Source organism: Sceloporus undulatus, chromosome 1, assembly GCF_019175285.1.
Source record: "Sceloporus undulatus isolate JIND9_A2432 ecotype Alabama chromosome 1, SceUnd_v1.1, whole genome shotgun sequence".
NCBI lineage: Eukaryota > Metazoa > Chordata > Lepidosauria > Squamata > Phrynosomatidae > Sceloporus > Sceloporus undulatus.
This window is the reverse complement of record NC_056522.1, coordinates 338708181-338725381: the sequence shown is the minus strand read 5'-3', so window position 1 is coordinate 338725381 and position 17201 is coordinate 338708181. Positions and strand designations below refer to the sequence as shown.

Below are 17201 nucleotides of genomic sequence, written 5' to 3'. Positions count from 1 at the left end.
ACACAAATACACACACATATATAGATGTATATGCACACACATGCACACACACATATATATCTACACACACACACACACACATATATATATATACACACACACAAAGAGAGAGAGATATACAACACATACACACAAATACACACACACATATATGTCTATATATATACACACACACAGATATATACATGTGTAAACACATCTATTAAACTACACATGTACACAAAACAAAACAAATCAGCAACACCATTTTTAACATACCACAAATATAACAATACTAGTAAAATTGGACACATAGGGTAACAATACAAATTAAATAAATCCACTGAGAAACATTCTCTGTACATAGAGTATATCTATGTATCTGTCTTATAATATCTACATTTATACTGTATCTACTTTAAATAGATATGTATAACCATAATAAACCCATCTGCTAGGACTTACATTTGATCTATTCAACCTACTGAACCATCCCTGAAATGGCCTCCATTTTGAGCAGAACCCACTGGGTTGAGAGCCAGCCTGGCCTAGTGGTTTCAGTGTTGGACTATGACTTCACAAAACTATGAATCCCAGGATGCTGTGGGCTAAAACCATGGCAGTTAAAGTGGTGTCAAACTGCATTATTTCTATAGTGTAAATGCACCCACTGAAAACTTTCCCTTCAAGTCAAATCATTTATTGCTGAGTTGAGTCCAAGTGTAGTCAATGAAGCAACTTGAGTCCAATACTTAAGTTTACATCACTGAAAACTAGAGATGGCTCATGTACCCTTTTCCCCCCACCGAAAACTTCTGTGGGACTTTTCATACAAGCCTCCAAACATGCTTGTCCTTCTCAAATAGATGCAAAGCAGTGCAGGTACAAAATAATAATGCTACTTTTATTGTGCTCACTTGGTTGTTGCTTCAGAAGGCAAGGCAACTTAGAGCTAGATTTGAGACAGGCTGATGGCAAATATTATTTAATGGAAGCGGTCCATAGTATTACCAATATAAGATACAGGCATATCTTACATAACAAAACCTGTAACAGTGCCTTTACACATCTTTTTAGGCCTGTGCAGCCCTCCATTCCTCATGCTCTGTCTAGCTGGATGTTGTTGCTTTTTTAACAAAAAGGAGCATGGAAGGATGGTAAGATTGGGATCGAAAACACCTCCAGTGTCAAGTTGCGGCAGTGTACACTAATACTTGATACATAAGTTCAGCCACCTAAATGGAAATGTTGAGAAAAGTGGAAGCTAGTGAAAGAAAAAGTCAAACCTGAATGCATTTTGGAAGAATCCTTCAATTAGTTTCTAGAAGGTTCAAAATCTTTTTATTTACTTATGCAAGGCCGGTGTGGTTGCTTCATAAATAAAGGTTAATAATAATAATAATAATAATAATAATAATAATAATAATAATTCTGCATAATGTTAGTTCTGAATAAAAACTTTGCTGAAACATGTCAAACCTTTCTTCTTTTTTTTGTGTTGTAGGAGCTGATCCCTATTCTTTCCATGTTACCAATTTTTCTATTACAGTAGCAATGCACAGGAACCCATACATTTGATTAATGGAGGTATAGCTATATTGGGGTCTGGGGGATGCCTCATAATCTCAGCATGGGAAGAGAGCAATTGTAAGAGGAGACAGAGCCCATTATTTGGGTTCATTCATCTTTTCCCTCAAAGAAACTGGCCTTGGAAAGAGGCACATGAGAAGTGGAAGGGTATGTGTCCGCCACTTTTTATTATTCAGTGAAACTCCTGTGTCACTCAGCACTCAGTCCTGGTTTTCTGAATGGGTGAAAGGCAACTGTATCCGATTAAGAAACTCCATATTGCAAACCATGTGGCTGCTGTCCAAGGTTGCAGCTTGCATAAAGAGTGGAAATAAATGACCACCTCCAGCTTTCCTCAGTTTCATGCTCTCTATATGCATTGTGCTAGAATTCCCATCAACTTCACTGGGGTCATAGTTAGGGTTATGAATTTACACCTCAGAAAGGAACACTTCATCCAACACTTTCAGTTGGAATGGATGTGACAATGTGTTTTATTTAGCATGTTGATAGCACTGTGTCCTCATAGAGACTTCCAGTTTCTCTATAGCTTCTTGAACAAGGGTGGGAAAAGTACAACTTGCAGAGTGCATGTTACCCCAAACCTCAACTCCCAATTTTAAAGCAAAAGCTAATTTGGGGAGTTCACCTTCAAACAGCCCCCAAAAGAACACTTGCCAGCAAGATGGTTGCACGTTTCTATCCTCCTCCACTCCTCAAAGGTCCCTCCTGAAATCACCTTTGGGCTAAAACCTGTAGAAGATGGTAACTGGAAGTAACAAAATATCACTTCTAGTGCACCAAAAAGCCCCAGAGCAAAGACTGCCCCCCTCCCAGCTGCTCACCTTTTCTAGAATGACCATTCTGGAAGACAGATTGCTGATCTAGATAATAGTCCCTATGCATCACTAGGCTATTTAAAATCCTGATAAAGTCAATGCAATTGATATAGGTTAATTACATGCTAGATTTCTGCCTTGGTCGGAACTCTTTGCTACTCCTGAAAAACATTAAAGTAGAGGAGTTTATGTCTTCTATCAGTGTTGATAACACTCAAATATAAGTAATCTGATTAGATGGCTCAATGTTACCTTCAGGATACATATCTGGTATCCATGTAAGTATGTTCTGGAAGTATATTCTGAATCCTAAAAAGACATTCGGGCTATATATATACCCTTGGAGGTAAGCACTAATGGGGTTTACTATTTTTGTGTAGGCATTCATTGGCTTGCAGTGTCGGACTATACATTAAAGTGTAAACACCTGACTAGTATTAGGAGGTTAGTCTTTATGTAGCTGATCATGGCTGGAATTCAGCTGATGCTCTTAGGTAGGAGTTGTTTTATTTCCAGGCTTGCATGGTAGTGGGGCAAGATGGATGACAAAACCTGACAGTTCTGAGCAGCCTATTTCTCCAGTGTCTTATTACTTCATGGTCACTGTATTCATGGCCCTTTTCTCCTGTCACCACCATTAATGCCCATGTAGTTATACCGACAGGGTTCCAACCAATGCCTTCTATTCACAGATTGATTTCCTATTAGTACAGATCATGCCTTCTTTCATAATCTGAATCACAATTATTTTCTTTAAATTATTTACCTTTAGGCACTGACTGCTCCTGAAACAGATGTTGAGTTATTAGAACCTTTTTGTTGTGGTAGAGGTATGCCTTCAAGTCATTCTGACTTATGGCGACACTGTCACAAGTTTTTCTTGGCAAGTTTTGTTCAGAGGAGGTTTGCCCTTGCCTTCTTCTGAGAATGAGAGAGAGTGACTTGTCTAAAGTAACCTACCCGGAGCCTTTTCATACCACACTATTCTAGCACTATGATTTCCTGCTATGTTACTTCCAGTTCCAAATTAGACCAAGAGGGAAGTTTTAAAGTGTATGCCAGGTTACCTATGGGATTGTCTCCTCCCATATAATCTGTCCTGTATACTTGGGTCCTGTGAGGGACATTTACTTCAGATGGCCAGAACTAGACTGGCAGCTGTCACACACAGGACATTTTCATCAGCTGCCCTTAGACTGTGTAATGACCTGCTGGGAGAGATGCAACAGTTGAATACTCTGTCTGAATTTAAAACAGCATTGAAGAACTATCTCTTCTAGTTGATTTTAAACTATGAATTTTAAATTGGTATATTTTTAATTTTATGTTGGATTATTTTAATGTGTGTGTTTTAATCTTTGTTGTACCCGGTCTCGAGGCTTTGGGAGAGGTGGGTAATAATAATAATAATAATAATAATAATAATAATAATAATAATAATTTGAATGTGAATGGGCATATTCTACTTGAATGTGCCCCTTCAAAGCCTTGCCATCAAAGTAAACAATTATACACAAACATCTATCAAATGTACAAATATGAATGTCAGTGGTCACTGGAGAGAACTTTTTGTTAATAAAGGCAGAACTGGTCAATATTTGGGCCAATGGCACTTGTCTGTACTGCTATAGCTAAAAATAATACTTAGGATGAGGCTGAATAAGTCTGGCCTACTAACTAGCCTTTATACTGAAGTGGGCTACTATAGAAAAAGAAAGGGTTAACTCACTCCTTTTGTGCCTCCACACCATGGATCTCACTTCTCTGTTTTCATCTGAAAATTGACCCAAAAAATATACCAGAAACTAAACAGACGTCACTTCTGCTTTGGGACCTGTTTTCAGTGGTGAGATTAGGAGGTTTAGAGGGTTGAGGATACCGTGGCAAAACACTGCTCCTGGCATCATTAGGAGGCAATATTTAGTCTACATTTCTTTAAAGGGGGGGGGGGCTGGAAAGCTCTGGGGCAACAAATAGAGTTTGTAGCCGGATGTGACCCATGGGCTGCACTTTGCTCACCCTTGCATTATACACACACAACAATATAGACCTTTATTTGTGAGGGATCTGATCTCAGTTTAGTCTATCCTAAACTATTTCAAGTGACTTGGGCCAGCCATGACCCCATGCAATGCAATTGTCAGTTTTTGGATCGTATTTCACAAAATGTTACAACTTTGTTAGTTATTAAGGTTTATGGTGCTATAAGAGTCTACATACCCTGAGTGCCAGACCCTGTCTGATCTTGGAAACTAAGCAAGGTGAGACATAGGGCCTGAACAAACAGGCCAAAATAAAGCTGCTGTGGGTCACTATGGAGGTATGCTGTTTAAATGCTGCATGTGTCTTAAGAGGCTGGAAACCGCACCAAAGCTATGCTCCAGTCCTGAGGATTGGAACACAGCTTTGGTGCAGCTTCTGGCCTCTCAAGATGCATATGTAATTTAAACAGTATACCTCCAAAGTGACCCAAAGCAGCTTTATTTTGGCCTGTCTGCTCAGGCCCTTGGTTAATACTTCAATGGAAGACTGACAAGAAATACAAATACAAGTGCTGTAGGTTATATTTCAGATGAAGGCAGTGGCCAACAACTTCTGATTATTCCTTGTCTAAGAAAATTGTATGCAATTCATAGGGTCTCCATAAGTTGTCAAACAACTTGAAGTGATATACTGTATACACATACAAGGTGCCAGATACTGTTGTGTTTTTATTGCAACAAACTGCCATTACCACCCCTTTGAAAATGCTTCACCTCATTTAATTCAGCCTTAAATTGATCAGACAAAACATTCTGAAGTTGGGAGAAACATGCCATAAGGATTCATTTGAAAACTGCAGCCTGTTGCTTCTAGAAACCTTTAGCCTAGTGCATAAGGTTAGAAATCTATTTTGTTTGGGCAGGGCAAATTCCTAGTTTTTTGTGGGTTTTTCGGGCAATATGGCCATGTTCTTTGGCCTTTCTTAAATCACAATGATGATAACCATATCACTTGAGGGTCACTTTGGAGATGTCTTTTCTGTCCTTGTCAGATCAGCAAGAAGGAACAGGCAGAAACATAAATTAAGTGTTGCTCTACTTTGCTTGCTCAACAGATCCCTTTCACCTACATGGAGAGTGTGCATTTAGCTCAAAGCATATTCTGAAGAAGCAAAGGAAATACTAGGAAAAAAGCCAAGGCTCCAGTTGTTGGGAATTGGGCATACTTTTATTAGGGGCAACCTATATGCCACACAAAAGAAGGTTAAGAGGGGACATGATAGTCATGTTTAAATATTTGAAGGGATTTCATATTGAAGAGAGAACAGCCTTGTTTTACATGGCTCCAGAGAGTAGGACAAGGAGCAATGGATTCAAACTACAAGCCAATGGGGCTTCAATATAGGCAAATGTCCATTTTCGCAGGGGGTCCAAAACAGACCCCACTTACAAGTAAATTCACTAGATACAGTATATGCATACATAGCTATGCTAGTCTGGAATATCCATATGCAATGGGATCTTTTGGCCCTTTTGAGAGTAACTGTGTGAAAGAAGTTGTAGCATAAACTTTTGTAGACTAGGGTCTGCAACACACTGTAGAAATAATCCAGTTTCAGATTGCTTTAACTGCCCTGGCTCAACGTGATAGGGAATCCTTGGAATTGCAGTTTATTGTAGTACCAGGGCTAAATGTCTCACAAAACTACACTTCACAGTATTCTCTAGCATTGAGCCAGGGCAGTTAAAGTGATCTCAAGCTAGATTATTTCTGCAGTATGTTTTGGACCCAGGACTACTTCCTCAGATGGATGGAGTAAACTGGTGCCTCTGGGGAAGCAGACATGTCTGTGAAAGCTTATGCTACAATTTCTTTTGCACAAAGGTGCTACAAGATTCCTTGCATAAGTGTATACTGTTTGGCTTCCATCCTATGTACGTACATTAATTTAATAAACCCTTGTGAATAATGTATACAGGACTGATTGAACTGACCCTATCCCTTTGCTTATAACTGCATATAAAAGAAGAGTTAACTTCCTAACTCAGGGAAAGGCAGGACCCTTTTTGTTGGGGACATGATGGAAGAGTATGATTCAGTACAGAAATGTGTAACAAAAATACATTTAGAGCAGAATTCAAAGACATAGCTGTGTTAGTCTGGAACATCAGTATGCAAAGGGATCTTGCAACACCTGAGACTAATTGAAAGAGAGAAGATGGGAGCATGAGCTTTTGTAGACCTGAGTCTACTTCCTCAAATGCATTTGGAGTACAGTAGTTTATAAATTATTTTTCTCCAATTATAGTAACTGATATGAAGAAACTCCTTTCTCCAGTAAGCAGTGTCGCTTTATGCAAAACAGTCAGTCCAAAGGGGGTAGTTGTGATCATAAGAGCTCTTCCTTTTGATCTCTGCACTAAACCAAAGTGTGTGTGTGTGCGCGCGCTTAAACTAATCTGTCAGTTTATGGCGACCCCATGAATTTCATGGGTTTTTCTTGTTGTTTGTGGTCGTGTGCCTTCAAGTCATTTCCAACTTAAGGAGACCCAAGGCAGCAAGCCAGTGTAGTGGTTTCAGAGTTGGACTAGGACTCTGGAGGCAAGGATTTGAGTCCCAACAAACTCCAACTCCCAGAATTCCATAGCCTTGAGCCAGGATGCTTAAAATCGGTGTCAAACTGGGTTATTTGTCCAGTGTAGATGCAGCCTAGGTTTTTCTTAGGCAAGGAATAGTCAGAGGGATCCTGCCAGTCCCTTCCTCTGAAATACAGCCAACAGCATTGCGTGTGTTTATGGGCCTCCAAGGCTCCTGTCGACCCCATGAACTTCATAAGGTTTTTCTTAGGCCAGAAACACCCAAGACTACTTTCTGTTGTTGTTGTTTGGAAAGGGGAGCCTGGTCTGCCCAGACACTTCCGCCCTTCTTTCCTTGCCTTCACTCCAGGTCACGTGACCTGTTTCGTCACTCTCCTTGGCCGTCCAATGGCGCAACCGTTTCCTCTTCCACGGACCAATAGGCGTTTGGGGAGGGCGGGCCGTATGGGACGCCTCCACCAATAGGCGACGGAGTAAAAAGGCACAAGATGGCGGCGCTGGTGGCGCTTGCTTGCCTTAGGAGGCTGAAGTCTTGCAGACAGAGCAGGTAGAGAGGGCTCTTTGCCCTTTTTACAGTCTTAAACTGGGCGAGTTGGTTCTGGGCGGCAATTGGGTCGGTGGGGGTCTGGTCACCTTTGTTTTGTAGTTAACGCACAATATTGGTTCAGTCCACACTGCAGAAATAATCCACTTTGAGACCACTTTAACTGCTAAGGGATTCTGGGAACTGTAGTTTTGTGAGCCATTTAGCCTCTATCAGAGAGAGCTCTGGTGCCACAATAAACTACAATTCCCAGGATTCCTTAGCACTGAGCCAGGACAGCCAAAGCGGTCCCGAACTGGATTCTTTCTGCAGTATGTTTAAGGCTGCATCCACAGTGCAGAAATAATCCACTTTGAGACCGCTTTAACTGCTAGGGAATTCTGGGAACTGTAGTTTTGTGAAACATTTAGTTTTCTCTGTCAGAGCTTTGGTGCCACAACAAACTACAATTAACCCGAATTGTACATTACTCTTAACTGCCATGGCTCAGTGCTCTGGAATTCTGGGAACTGGAGTTTTGTGAGATATTAATCCTCCTCTGACAGAGAACTCTGGGGCCACAACAGACTCCAGTTCCCAGAATTACAGAACATTGAATCGTGACTCAAAGTGGAATCAAACTGCATTATTTCTGTAGTGAGCTCCATGGAAACAGGTGCAGCCAACAGGTGCAAAACAGATCAGCATGGCCTTCTACTGGGGGATGATGGGGACTGTAGTACAACATCTCTGGAAGGATGGAGAAGGCACAGCAGAGCACTTGGGGTCTCCCTGTGTTTCATATCAAAACATCCAGCCATTCTGATTCAGTTCTTGTGCTATAATAGTAGGTTTCTTCTGCCTAAGACAGTGCATCTTCGGATACTGTACTTCAAAACATACTGCAGAAATAATCCAGTTTGAGGTTGCTTTAACTACTCTGGCTCAATGCTAGGGGATTCTGGGAATTGTAGTTTTGTGAGACAATTAGCCTTCTCTGTCAGAGAGCTCTGGTGCCACAATAAACTATAATTCCCAGGATTCCCTAGCACTGAACCAGGGCAGTTAAAGCAGTGTCACACTGGATCATTTCTGCAGTGTGTTTTGGACCAAGGAGAGGAGGACAACAGGCTAATGTTAGAACACAATATGAGAAATAGGGTGGTTCCTAATTGACAAGTGGGGTCAGGCGTATTAGTACCTTATTTGTTCAACTTGTATGCAGAAAATGTCATTCGAAGAGCAAATTTAGGTTCAGAAGAAGGACTAAGGATACGAAAAAGGTACATTAACAATCTAACACATGCAGATGATACCATACTACTAGCAGAAAACATCATGGATTTGGAAAAAACTAAAGAAGACAAAGGGAAAAGTTGAAAAGGCAAGCTTTATGCTAAACATAAAAAAAAACCTCAAAATAATGAACCTACATATGTTCAACCGCCTTTTTGCACCCTCCAGAGGCTGGATTGGGGCTGTGGCATGAGGTTTCCGCAACCCTGATCTGGCCAGGAAAGGGGTGGCCTCCCGCTGCCCCTTAGGAGCAATGTGTATAGCCCCTTAGTCTCCTGTGTCATAAAGTCCATAGAATCATAGATACAGTAGCCCTTTTCAGCTTTCAGTCTGGCAACCCTAAGAATGTGCAAGAAAAGTGTGGCAAGCCCTTGAGATGTTGCCCAGGATTCTGTAGGATGGAGCCATGCCAGTTTAAGAGGCATCAAACTGCCATATTTCTGTAGCATAGATGCTCCCTTAGCGTGCCTGGATTTGCATGTGTGAGGAACAAAAGGTAAACAGCCAGAAAGCTTTATATTCTTCCAATTAGTGTGGTACTCAAATAGTTGTTTTTGAAACTAGAAAATGCCGAGAAGCAGTGAATTTTAGGTCATCAATGAGGCATTTTTTAGTGAAGGGGGAGAGAATGTATATAGCAATTTCCTCTGGAAAAGGAAAAGTAGGGGGAAATTTTACAAAAATATGTTTTTGTATCTCAACAGACAGGAGAGTGGCTATAATGTATCTTCCAGGCTATAGACCCTGGAACGGGGGGGGGGGGGGGCAGGGGGGCCCCAACCCCCCCCAACCCGGCGGGGGGGGGGGGGGGCTTAAAACCCCTGAAATAATTAAGTAAATTGGACCAGCGAGACTCCTATGGAATAGAACCCAACCCTATCTAGCAGTTATCAATCATGAGTATACTGAATGGTCAAGTGCTCACACAGATAGTAAGACAACTGTTGTAGTTCAGCCTTCCAATGAAAATAAAGACTGCATACAATGTCTCCTGTGTAGACTTAACTTGGAAGTTAGCTATGTTAAACACATAGGACTACTGAGTACATACTGTGCTTACAAGAATCTTCATCTTTAAGGATATGGTTGGGAGAAGTAATTTGCCCATCTTCTAACTGTGACCACACCTGGTTCTCTACATCTCATGCTTGGTTTTCACATTTCAATCCTGTGTCTTTTAACATTTCTCTGCAGCTTTTAAGGAAGTTTAGTGGAGGAAAAGATGTGATAGGAGACCTTATAGGCACATTTGCGTTCACTTAGTAAGGTCATATGTATTTTCCCCCTTTCCATTATATAGTAATTGCATTTCTATTTATTCAATTTTGTAATGTTTCATTTTAATTTTGCTCTTCCTGGGAGGTTATTCAGACTGTTTCCTGCTTCAGCTGGTGGTGATTGTTATTTTCATGCAAGACACTCTGAGTTTTATCAGTTTTTATTTAAAAAAACATACCTGCAAGTAGGCAGAACTGACCAACACCTACTTGCCAATGTTGAGCTCCCCCCACCACCTTAAAAACAGTTCCAGGATATTGCTGCAGGCCCAGTACCTTCTACCGTCATCACTGACTACCAGTGGATCTGTTAGTTAATTTCCACTTTACTTTATTCCTTCACAGATGTACTTTAACGCTGAAGGTTGTTAGAGGTTTATTGACAGAAAAGAGAGAGCTAGCCATGTCTTCTTTACAGACTTTCTCACAAAAGTGCCTATCAACAGAAGAAGGCATTCACCTACCAAGAACTACACTATTGACAGATAACTAATAAAGAAGATGCACCTACAAATGTAGCATTTTTTGTTGTTGTTAAAGGTCTTGAGCTCTCATGAATTACTCCTATGTTGCAATGTGATCAGTGTCAGACTAGTATATTTAGAACTATATCCTAAATTTGTTTCCATGCACGTGAATTTTTTTAAATGAAAAGCAAAGATGAAAACAATGATGGTCTTATTAGTATATCAATACTTACCGTCTAGAGCTTTGGAAATAATTCAAGTCTTCAGTTCCCGACTGAAATAATCACACAGGAAATCTATATATTGAGTTCTGGAGTTGAGTTGTAATGTTACATCACTGAGAGAAAGTGTCATGGAACAAAACACTTAATGGTCCAGCAAAAGAACAAAGGGAATACTTTTTAAAAACTGAAAGACAAAACCAAGTGCACTGTTTATATGATATAATTACCATATGTATCTTTCAGTCAGAAGATTGTGTTGAGTCTAGGAGTTTAAGAGGGTTCAGGCAAGGTTCATGCATGTGGGTACAGTAAGAAAAATAGCTACAGAGATAGTGTCATTTGTAATGTACCTTAGGTCAATGTAGAGGAGCAGATGAAAACAACCAGTGCTAATTTCAAGTTTAACGGCTTACCATTTCCCTTCTTTAATGTGGATGGATATCTGTTTCTATATTTTAATAAAGCCATTATGATTGTGATATAGTTATAGGCAGCAATTGCTCAGAAGGTTATAAATATGGGCTACTGCCACACTGCAGAAATAAAGCACCTTGACACCACTTTAACTTCCATGGCCCAATGCTATGGAATGCTGGGATTTTTAGGAATACAAGCATACCTCACTTAACAAAACTGACAAGAAGCTGCTTTTTATAAAGTCTTTTTATGGTTGCCCAACCCCTCTTTTTCTCTCTGTTCTCTGTGTAGCTGGACTTTAAAAAAAAAACAGCACGGCATTGGGAGGATGAGAGAGAGGGCTGTAGAAATATAGACTTTTGGTGTCTGTCTACCGCAGCATGTCTGCACTAAGCAGTGTAATAAAGTTTGAGCTGGAAAAGAAAGCGTTTCAGCTCCAGCTAATCCTACTGTAGCTGTGTGTGCCTGCCCAGAACATTCAAAGTAAATAGCAGCTACCTTCAGATTCCCTTAGTTCAGCAACCATGAGCAGCAAAACAGAGAGAAAAATAGATAAGCTTCCCTCACCACCACCACCCCCACCCCCCCCAGCATGTTAAAAAACAAACAAAAATAGATCTGCAAGTTTGACCATCAAATGAAAATCATGAGAAGAGTGGAGGTTGGTGAAAGGAAAAATTCATCTCTGGATGCATTTTGAAAGATTACCTTCTAGGTGGTCTTTAGAAGGGTCAAAATTTTTGTTTGCTTCTCCAAGGTTTACCTGATTTGGTTGTTTTACTTCACATGTAAATATTGTTAGTTCTGAATTTTAAAAAATTGCTAAAGCATGCCTGTTTGTGCTGTAGGAACCTATTTCTATTCTTTCCATGTTATTTATGTCTCTGGGATCATTTTTTTTGTAAAAAAGTAATGCCCAAAAAGATGTCTACTTCATCAACTGACGTATACCAGTATTTAGCTTTATTAAATATTTTGTTGGAAAATGACAAAAGGACTTTGTATTCAAAGCACAGATGAAGATTAACCTTGAAGTTTATCAGACACGGGAAATTGGAAGTATAATCCAATGGCAATCTGAACGCAATCATGGGGTTTAATGTTATTGTGTGATAGACTACCATACGCAATTTCGGGCAATGGCAAGCTATTTTCGGGCAATGGGAAGTCAGTTTGAATGCAATTCGAATTCACGTAAATTCACTGGATGCATTCTTACTCTGGGTTTTCTGACGATGTGTTTATTACCTTTATGTTCCAAAAAGGTTTTGTAGATGCTTTGTCCAGCTCATGGTTCCATCATTTAAGTTCCTAATTTGCTGTCTGTGGTAGACATTGTGTTACTGACATACACATGTGTAAAATTACGTTATGCTTACATGTGTCTTTTGGCAGGCACTGCAGAGGCTAGTATCCCCTCTTTCCCTCCACAGTGCACAAAGTACCCTGGGACTTAACATATACCCTCTGAAGCCCCCAACACATTTTGTTCCAAGTGGGGAGTGAGTAGGATCACAGAAGTATTTGGCTATTGCAGCAGTGCTGAGACCTCCAGAGGACCCCAGATGATCTCAGCACTTTTAGAATTATTTTCTGCTTGTCCAATTCTGTACACTTCCCATGAAACAAAGAATGGCCAGCCTGGGGCGGGGGGAGAGTTCAGAGGCTGTACAGTAAGTCATGGAAATAGTGTACTGTACAGTTCTGCCTAGCTATGGTCCATATGCAGAACTACTGAATGCAGAACTAAGTAGGTCCATACGCAGAACTACTAAATTTTACTGAGTCATGTAGGACTGGTGCCTTTGTGTAATCAGTTTTCTCCTAGGAGATGTTTTTCCTAAGCTTGTAAGCCATTCAGACTGTCTGGAATTGCTTTCTCCTTTTAGGACTTTTATACTGCCTTCATTCCTTACACAGTATTTCTAATTTGATGAACTTTTTATCCAACAATGTAAGACACTGTGTTCCTTATCTTTATCCTATAGCTGTTCCTTTCATCTGTGGACTCTGATGAGAACCCCATTTCATGCCCCACATAACAGTGCCTGTATGCCAAGGATAAGAGTGCAATGGGCATCATCCTCTGCCAGTACACAGAGTGATACCAATGAAGGACAGGTCTACATCAGTGAGAGTTGTGTGAAGGTAAAGTTATTTAGACATCTTCAAACCTGTGTGCCATGTGTAATGTCTTGATGCTCCTGAATTGTAGTGTGGTCTGCTGTTTAGTGTGACTATGCAGCACTGGGTGTGAATCTGTAAAGATATGTGTATGATAAGTGTATCACTGCCCTAGTCCAAAGGCAATCACTAGCAATCTATCATCTCTACACATCTGAAAAACATGCTTTGATATGATAATGGATGGTAAGCTGCCAGTGACATTGTAGGTTTGTGATGCAGTACTTGATCCATGCTGAAGAAAGAGGAAATATTAGAGCTTATTTTCAGCTAGGATTAAAAAACATGGGTCATGTGAATGATGAAGTTTGTTGTAGCAGTAACACTTTCACTCTTAGATAGGGCATACAAGGAGTTCTTTTATAGCAGCTGTGAAATAATGTGCAGCCAGCCTGATAAATGTAACTTCTTCAATTCAAGAGGGATATTAGCAAGCTGGAATGTGGAAGGCAACCAAAATGATGAAATGCTCTATGAGGAGTGGCTTAGGCAGCTGGGTATGTTTAGCCTGGAGAAAGCTAAAAGATGGCATGATAGCCCTGTTTAAACATTTGAAGGGATATATTATTGACGAAGGAGCAAGCGTGTTTTTTGCTGCTCCAGAAACAGAGATGGAGCAGTGTATTATTATTATTATTAACTTTATTTATAAAGCGCCGTAAATCTACACGGTGCTGTACAAAACCAAGTAAAATCAAGAATATAAAAGCCTGTCTATGGCGTACAATCTAAAAGTTAAAGCAACAAATTAAAAACATCATATGAAACAAATTAAAACAGCAATATCCACTATTGAGTCAAGCATCTGAACAACCAGGACACAATCACAGATTCCCTGGGAACGCTTCCCTAAACAATATGGTCTTTAACTCGGCTTTGAAGCTGGTTAGAGACGTGTTGAATCGTGCTTGTAAGGGGAGGAGGTTCCAGGAGTGAGGGGCAGCAAGCGAGAAGGGACGAATCCGGGACAGGGCCGTGGAAATCCTGGGCTGGGACAGGAGACCTTGGCTACCAGAACAGAGGGAACGAGTGGGGATGTAGGGAGAAAGTAGTTCAGAGAGATAGGGAGGGGCCAGCCCATGCAGGGCTTTAAAGGTGAGCAGGAGAAGCTTGTACCGAATGCGGAAGGGAAAGGGGAGCCAGTGGAAAAGACATTGTGCCTAAACGTTAGAAAGAACTTCCTGACAGTATGTGCTTTTTGACTGGAATAAGCTGCGTTGGAAAGTGGTGGAATCTCCTTCTTTGGAAGTTCTAACCAGAGGCTGAATGGCTATCTGTCAGGACAGGAGTAATTTGATTGTGTAATTTGCATAGCAGGGGGTTGGACTGGATGGCCCTAGTGGTCTCTTCCAGCTCTATGATTATGTGCTTTGTGTTGCTCTGTATTCTTCATACTGTTGAGCACTCTTACTAGTTTAGACATGATGTGGTTGCTAAATATTTGTATGAATCTTGCCCATCCTCTCTCTTTATGTTTTAATAGAGGTTATTGGAGATTGCAGAAGGGTCTGAGTTTCTCAGGCTGCAGGTGGAAGGAGGTGGCTGCTCTGGTTTCCAGTATAAATTTTCCTTGGATACAGTTGTGAATTCTGATGACAGGTAAGAACATAGATTACCGTGTGTAGTGGAGGAATGAATGTAGGTAGGAGAAATGAAAGGAGGGAGGGGTGATGATGAATGAATATTGTATAACATGTGGCACAGTTACTGTTTGCCTGTTACTGTTACAGGTTTCTATGTGTAATTTCCACACCTTATGACTCCATCAGAGACTTGATTTTGTGCAAAAATACACCTTGCTTTTTTTTCTTGCCTGGAGAATCAAGAAAGCTAACACATTAGACATGTTGAAAAATGCATAAACTAATACAGAAATTAATCATCAAAGTGAAATAAAACCCTTGGTAAAATGACATCTATTAAAAATGGGAGCTTGGTAAGATAAAAAAAATATATAGAAAGAGGAAGGTTATGACCTTACTCTTGAAAACCTGGTTCAGCATGCCACTTTTGAAAAGGAGTTCAAGAGTTGTAGGTTCATAACCATGAAAGCCCTGATTGGAGACATCTTTTTAGATAGATAAGATGCAGAGATAGGTTTCATCTGCCAATCTTAAGAGGGCTTATGAAGAAACAGAAATTCCTCGAGCTTTCTCCTTAGTGTCCTCTAGATCTTTTATACAATAAGTTCTGTTTTCCTTGGCTATTGATTATGTTGGCTGGAGCTGGTGGGAGCTTAAATAATGTCTGGAGGCAATCAGACCAGAGGTGGCTGGCCTTAGGTCAAGCAGAGTAGCTTTCAAGCATGATACACATGTAGTGAACCAGTGCATCCTGAAGACTTCTTTGTGTTTGACCTAGTGACAGGCAGAAACACAAAATGTATGTGACCTAACATGCTATCGTCTCCTTCTCCAGGATTTTTGAACAAGGTGGTGCCCGAGTGGTTGTGGACATGGACAGCTTAAGCTTTGTGAAAGGGGCAATGATCGATTTCAGTCAGGAGCTAATTCGTAGCTCCTTCCAGGTTGTGAACAATCCACAAGCAGAACAAGGCTGTTCCTGTGGATCATCTTTTTCAATTAAGCTCTGATCCGATGTCTCCATGTGGTCTTTCATGGATGCTGACAGACCAATTTCATTTCAGTTGCATGTTCCCCAGCTGAGTTCTGCTCCCTGCAACAACTGGTCTACATAAAGATGCAAGCACATCCTTTGAACAGCCTCTAAAAAGAACTCATCTCTCCAAGACTAGATGTGAACTGAGCTAGCTCCCTGTGCAACTTCCCAGTGAAACCATGATGACTCCTTTCATAGCATGTAGAACAGTGTGTTGTGCTGGTTGATGTTTGTACATATTTCTGTGATTTAATGTATTTAGTTTTTTAAAGTAAATTCCCATTACATTTAATTTTTGTGGATATTAATAGCCCTTTCCATATATTGATTTGTACTCTGGGGAAAGTATGGATATGTAAAAAGGGGCCTACAGCTCTATCTAGATTGCTTCATATTCATCAAGTGCCTGTGCATGGAGTCCATGTGCATAGCTGTAAATTCCTGTAACATTCTATTCAAATTGTTGCAGGATGTGCTCTCCAGGTATGTGTATCAGTAATATGAATCCCAAGAATAAAAGCATATAAGGGATCTTTGAATGGTGGCAACAGTATGTCTGGACAGATTGAGTACTCAAAAACTCACATTTGCATGTGTGTGTGGAAAGAGAAAGGGAGGGAGAGCTGTTTCTCAAAGGGAATTTTATCAAACAAATCATTACAATGGAAAATAGCAAACAGCAATTAGCTCCTGAACAACAAAAACTCAAACCTATACTAAGTACATGAAGCAAGTAATAAAATCAGATCCATAAACCAGAGTTATTTATAATATTACAGCATGTGTGCACCTTTTTGAATAGATTATCAGGATTACTTGAAAAGGTGCACACATGCTGTAAAAGTAAAGTCTGTGACCTTCTCTACCAAGACTTGGGGGACGTGGACCTGTTCTTCTCTAGGTCCTTTGTTGTTATAAATGCTTATTTTATGCCTTGTCTCTTTCTTGCCACTTTTCTGTATTGGAGCCTGGCCGGGGTGGAGGAGTTGTAGGAGACAAGCAGAAACAGCCAGCCTGTATAAGGGGCCTACTTTAAGTGGCTGGCCTTCTCATCAAAGTGTGTCTTAAAGATAATATTAATCTTTGCTAAACATAATACAAATATTCATACAACAGGAAAGCAAATTGGTAACAGAATGGGAGGCTAAAAAGTGCAGGGAAAGAAATAGTATCTTAAGGATACCTTTCTTGTATCATGCTAGATCAGTACTGGAGAGAAGCAGGTGT

General features: G+C 40.4%; 1 protein-coding gene across 1 annotated transcript; it reads left to right on the top strand.

Annotated features, from left to right (window-relative positions):
- The first annotated feature begins 7438 nt into the window (after positions 1-7438).
- On the top strand, positions 7439-16287 carry ISCA2 (iron-sulfur cluster assembly 2). Its single transcript, XM_042446720.1, has 4 exons — positions 7439-7514; positions 13160-13319; positions 14839-14954; positions 15774-16287. The coding sequence occupies exons 1-4, from the start codon at positions 7456-7458 to the stop codon at positions 15946-15948; spliced, it is 510 nt and encodes a 169-aa protein (XP_042302654.1). The 5' UTR covers positions 7439-7455; the 3' UTR covers positions 15949-16287.
- The last annotated feature ends 914 nt before the right edge of the window (positions 16288-17201 follow it).

Excerpts from the sequence above, each read along its gene's own strand:
- ISCA2 (XM_042446720.1), top strand. The coding sequence starts at position 7,456 with ATGGCGGCGCTGGTGGCGCTTGCTTGCCTTAGGAGGCTGAAGTCTTGC. Across the intron at positions 7,515-13,159 it reads AAGTCTTGCAGACAGAGCAG|CTGTTCCTTTCATCTGTGGA; the intron begins GTAGAGAGGGCT and ends TTTATCCTATAG. Across the intron at positions 14,955-15,773 it reads GTTGTGAATTCTGATGACAG|GATTTTTGAACAAGGTGGTG; the intron begins GTAAGAACATAG and ends CTCCTTCTCCAG.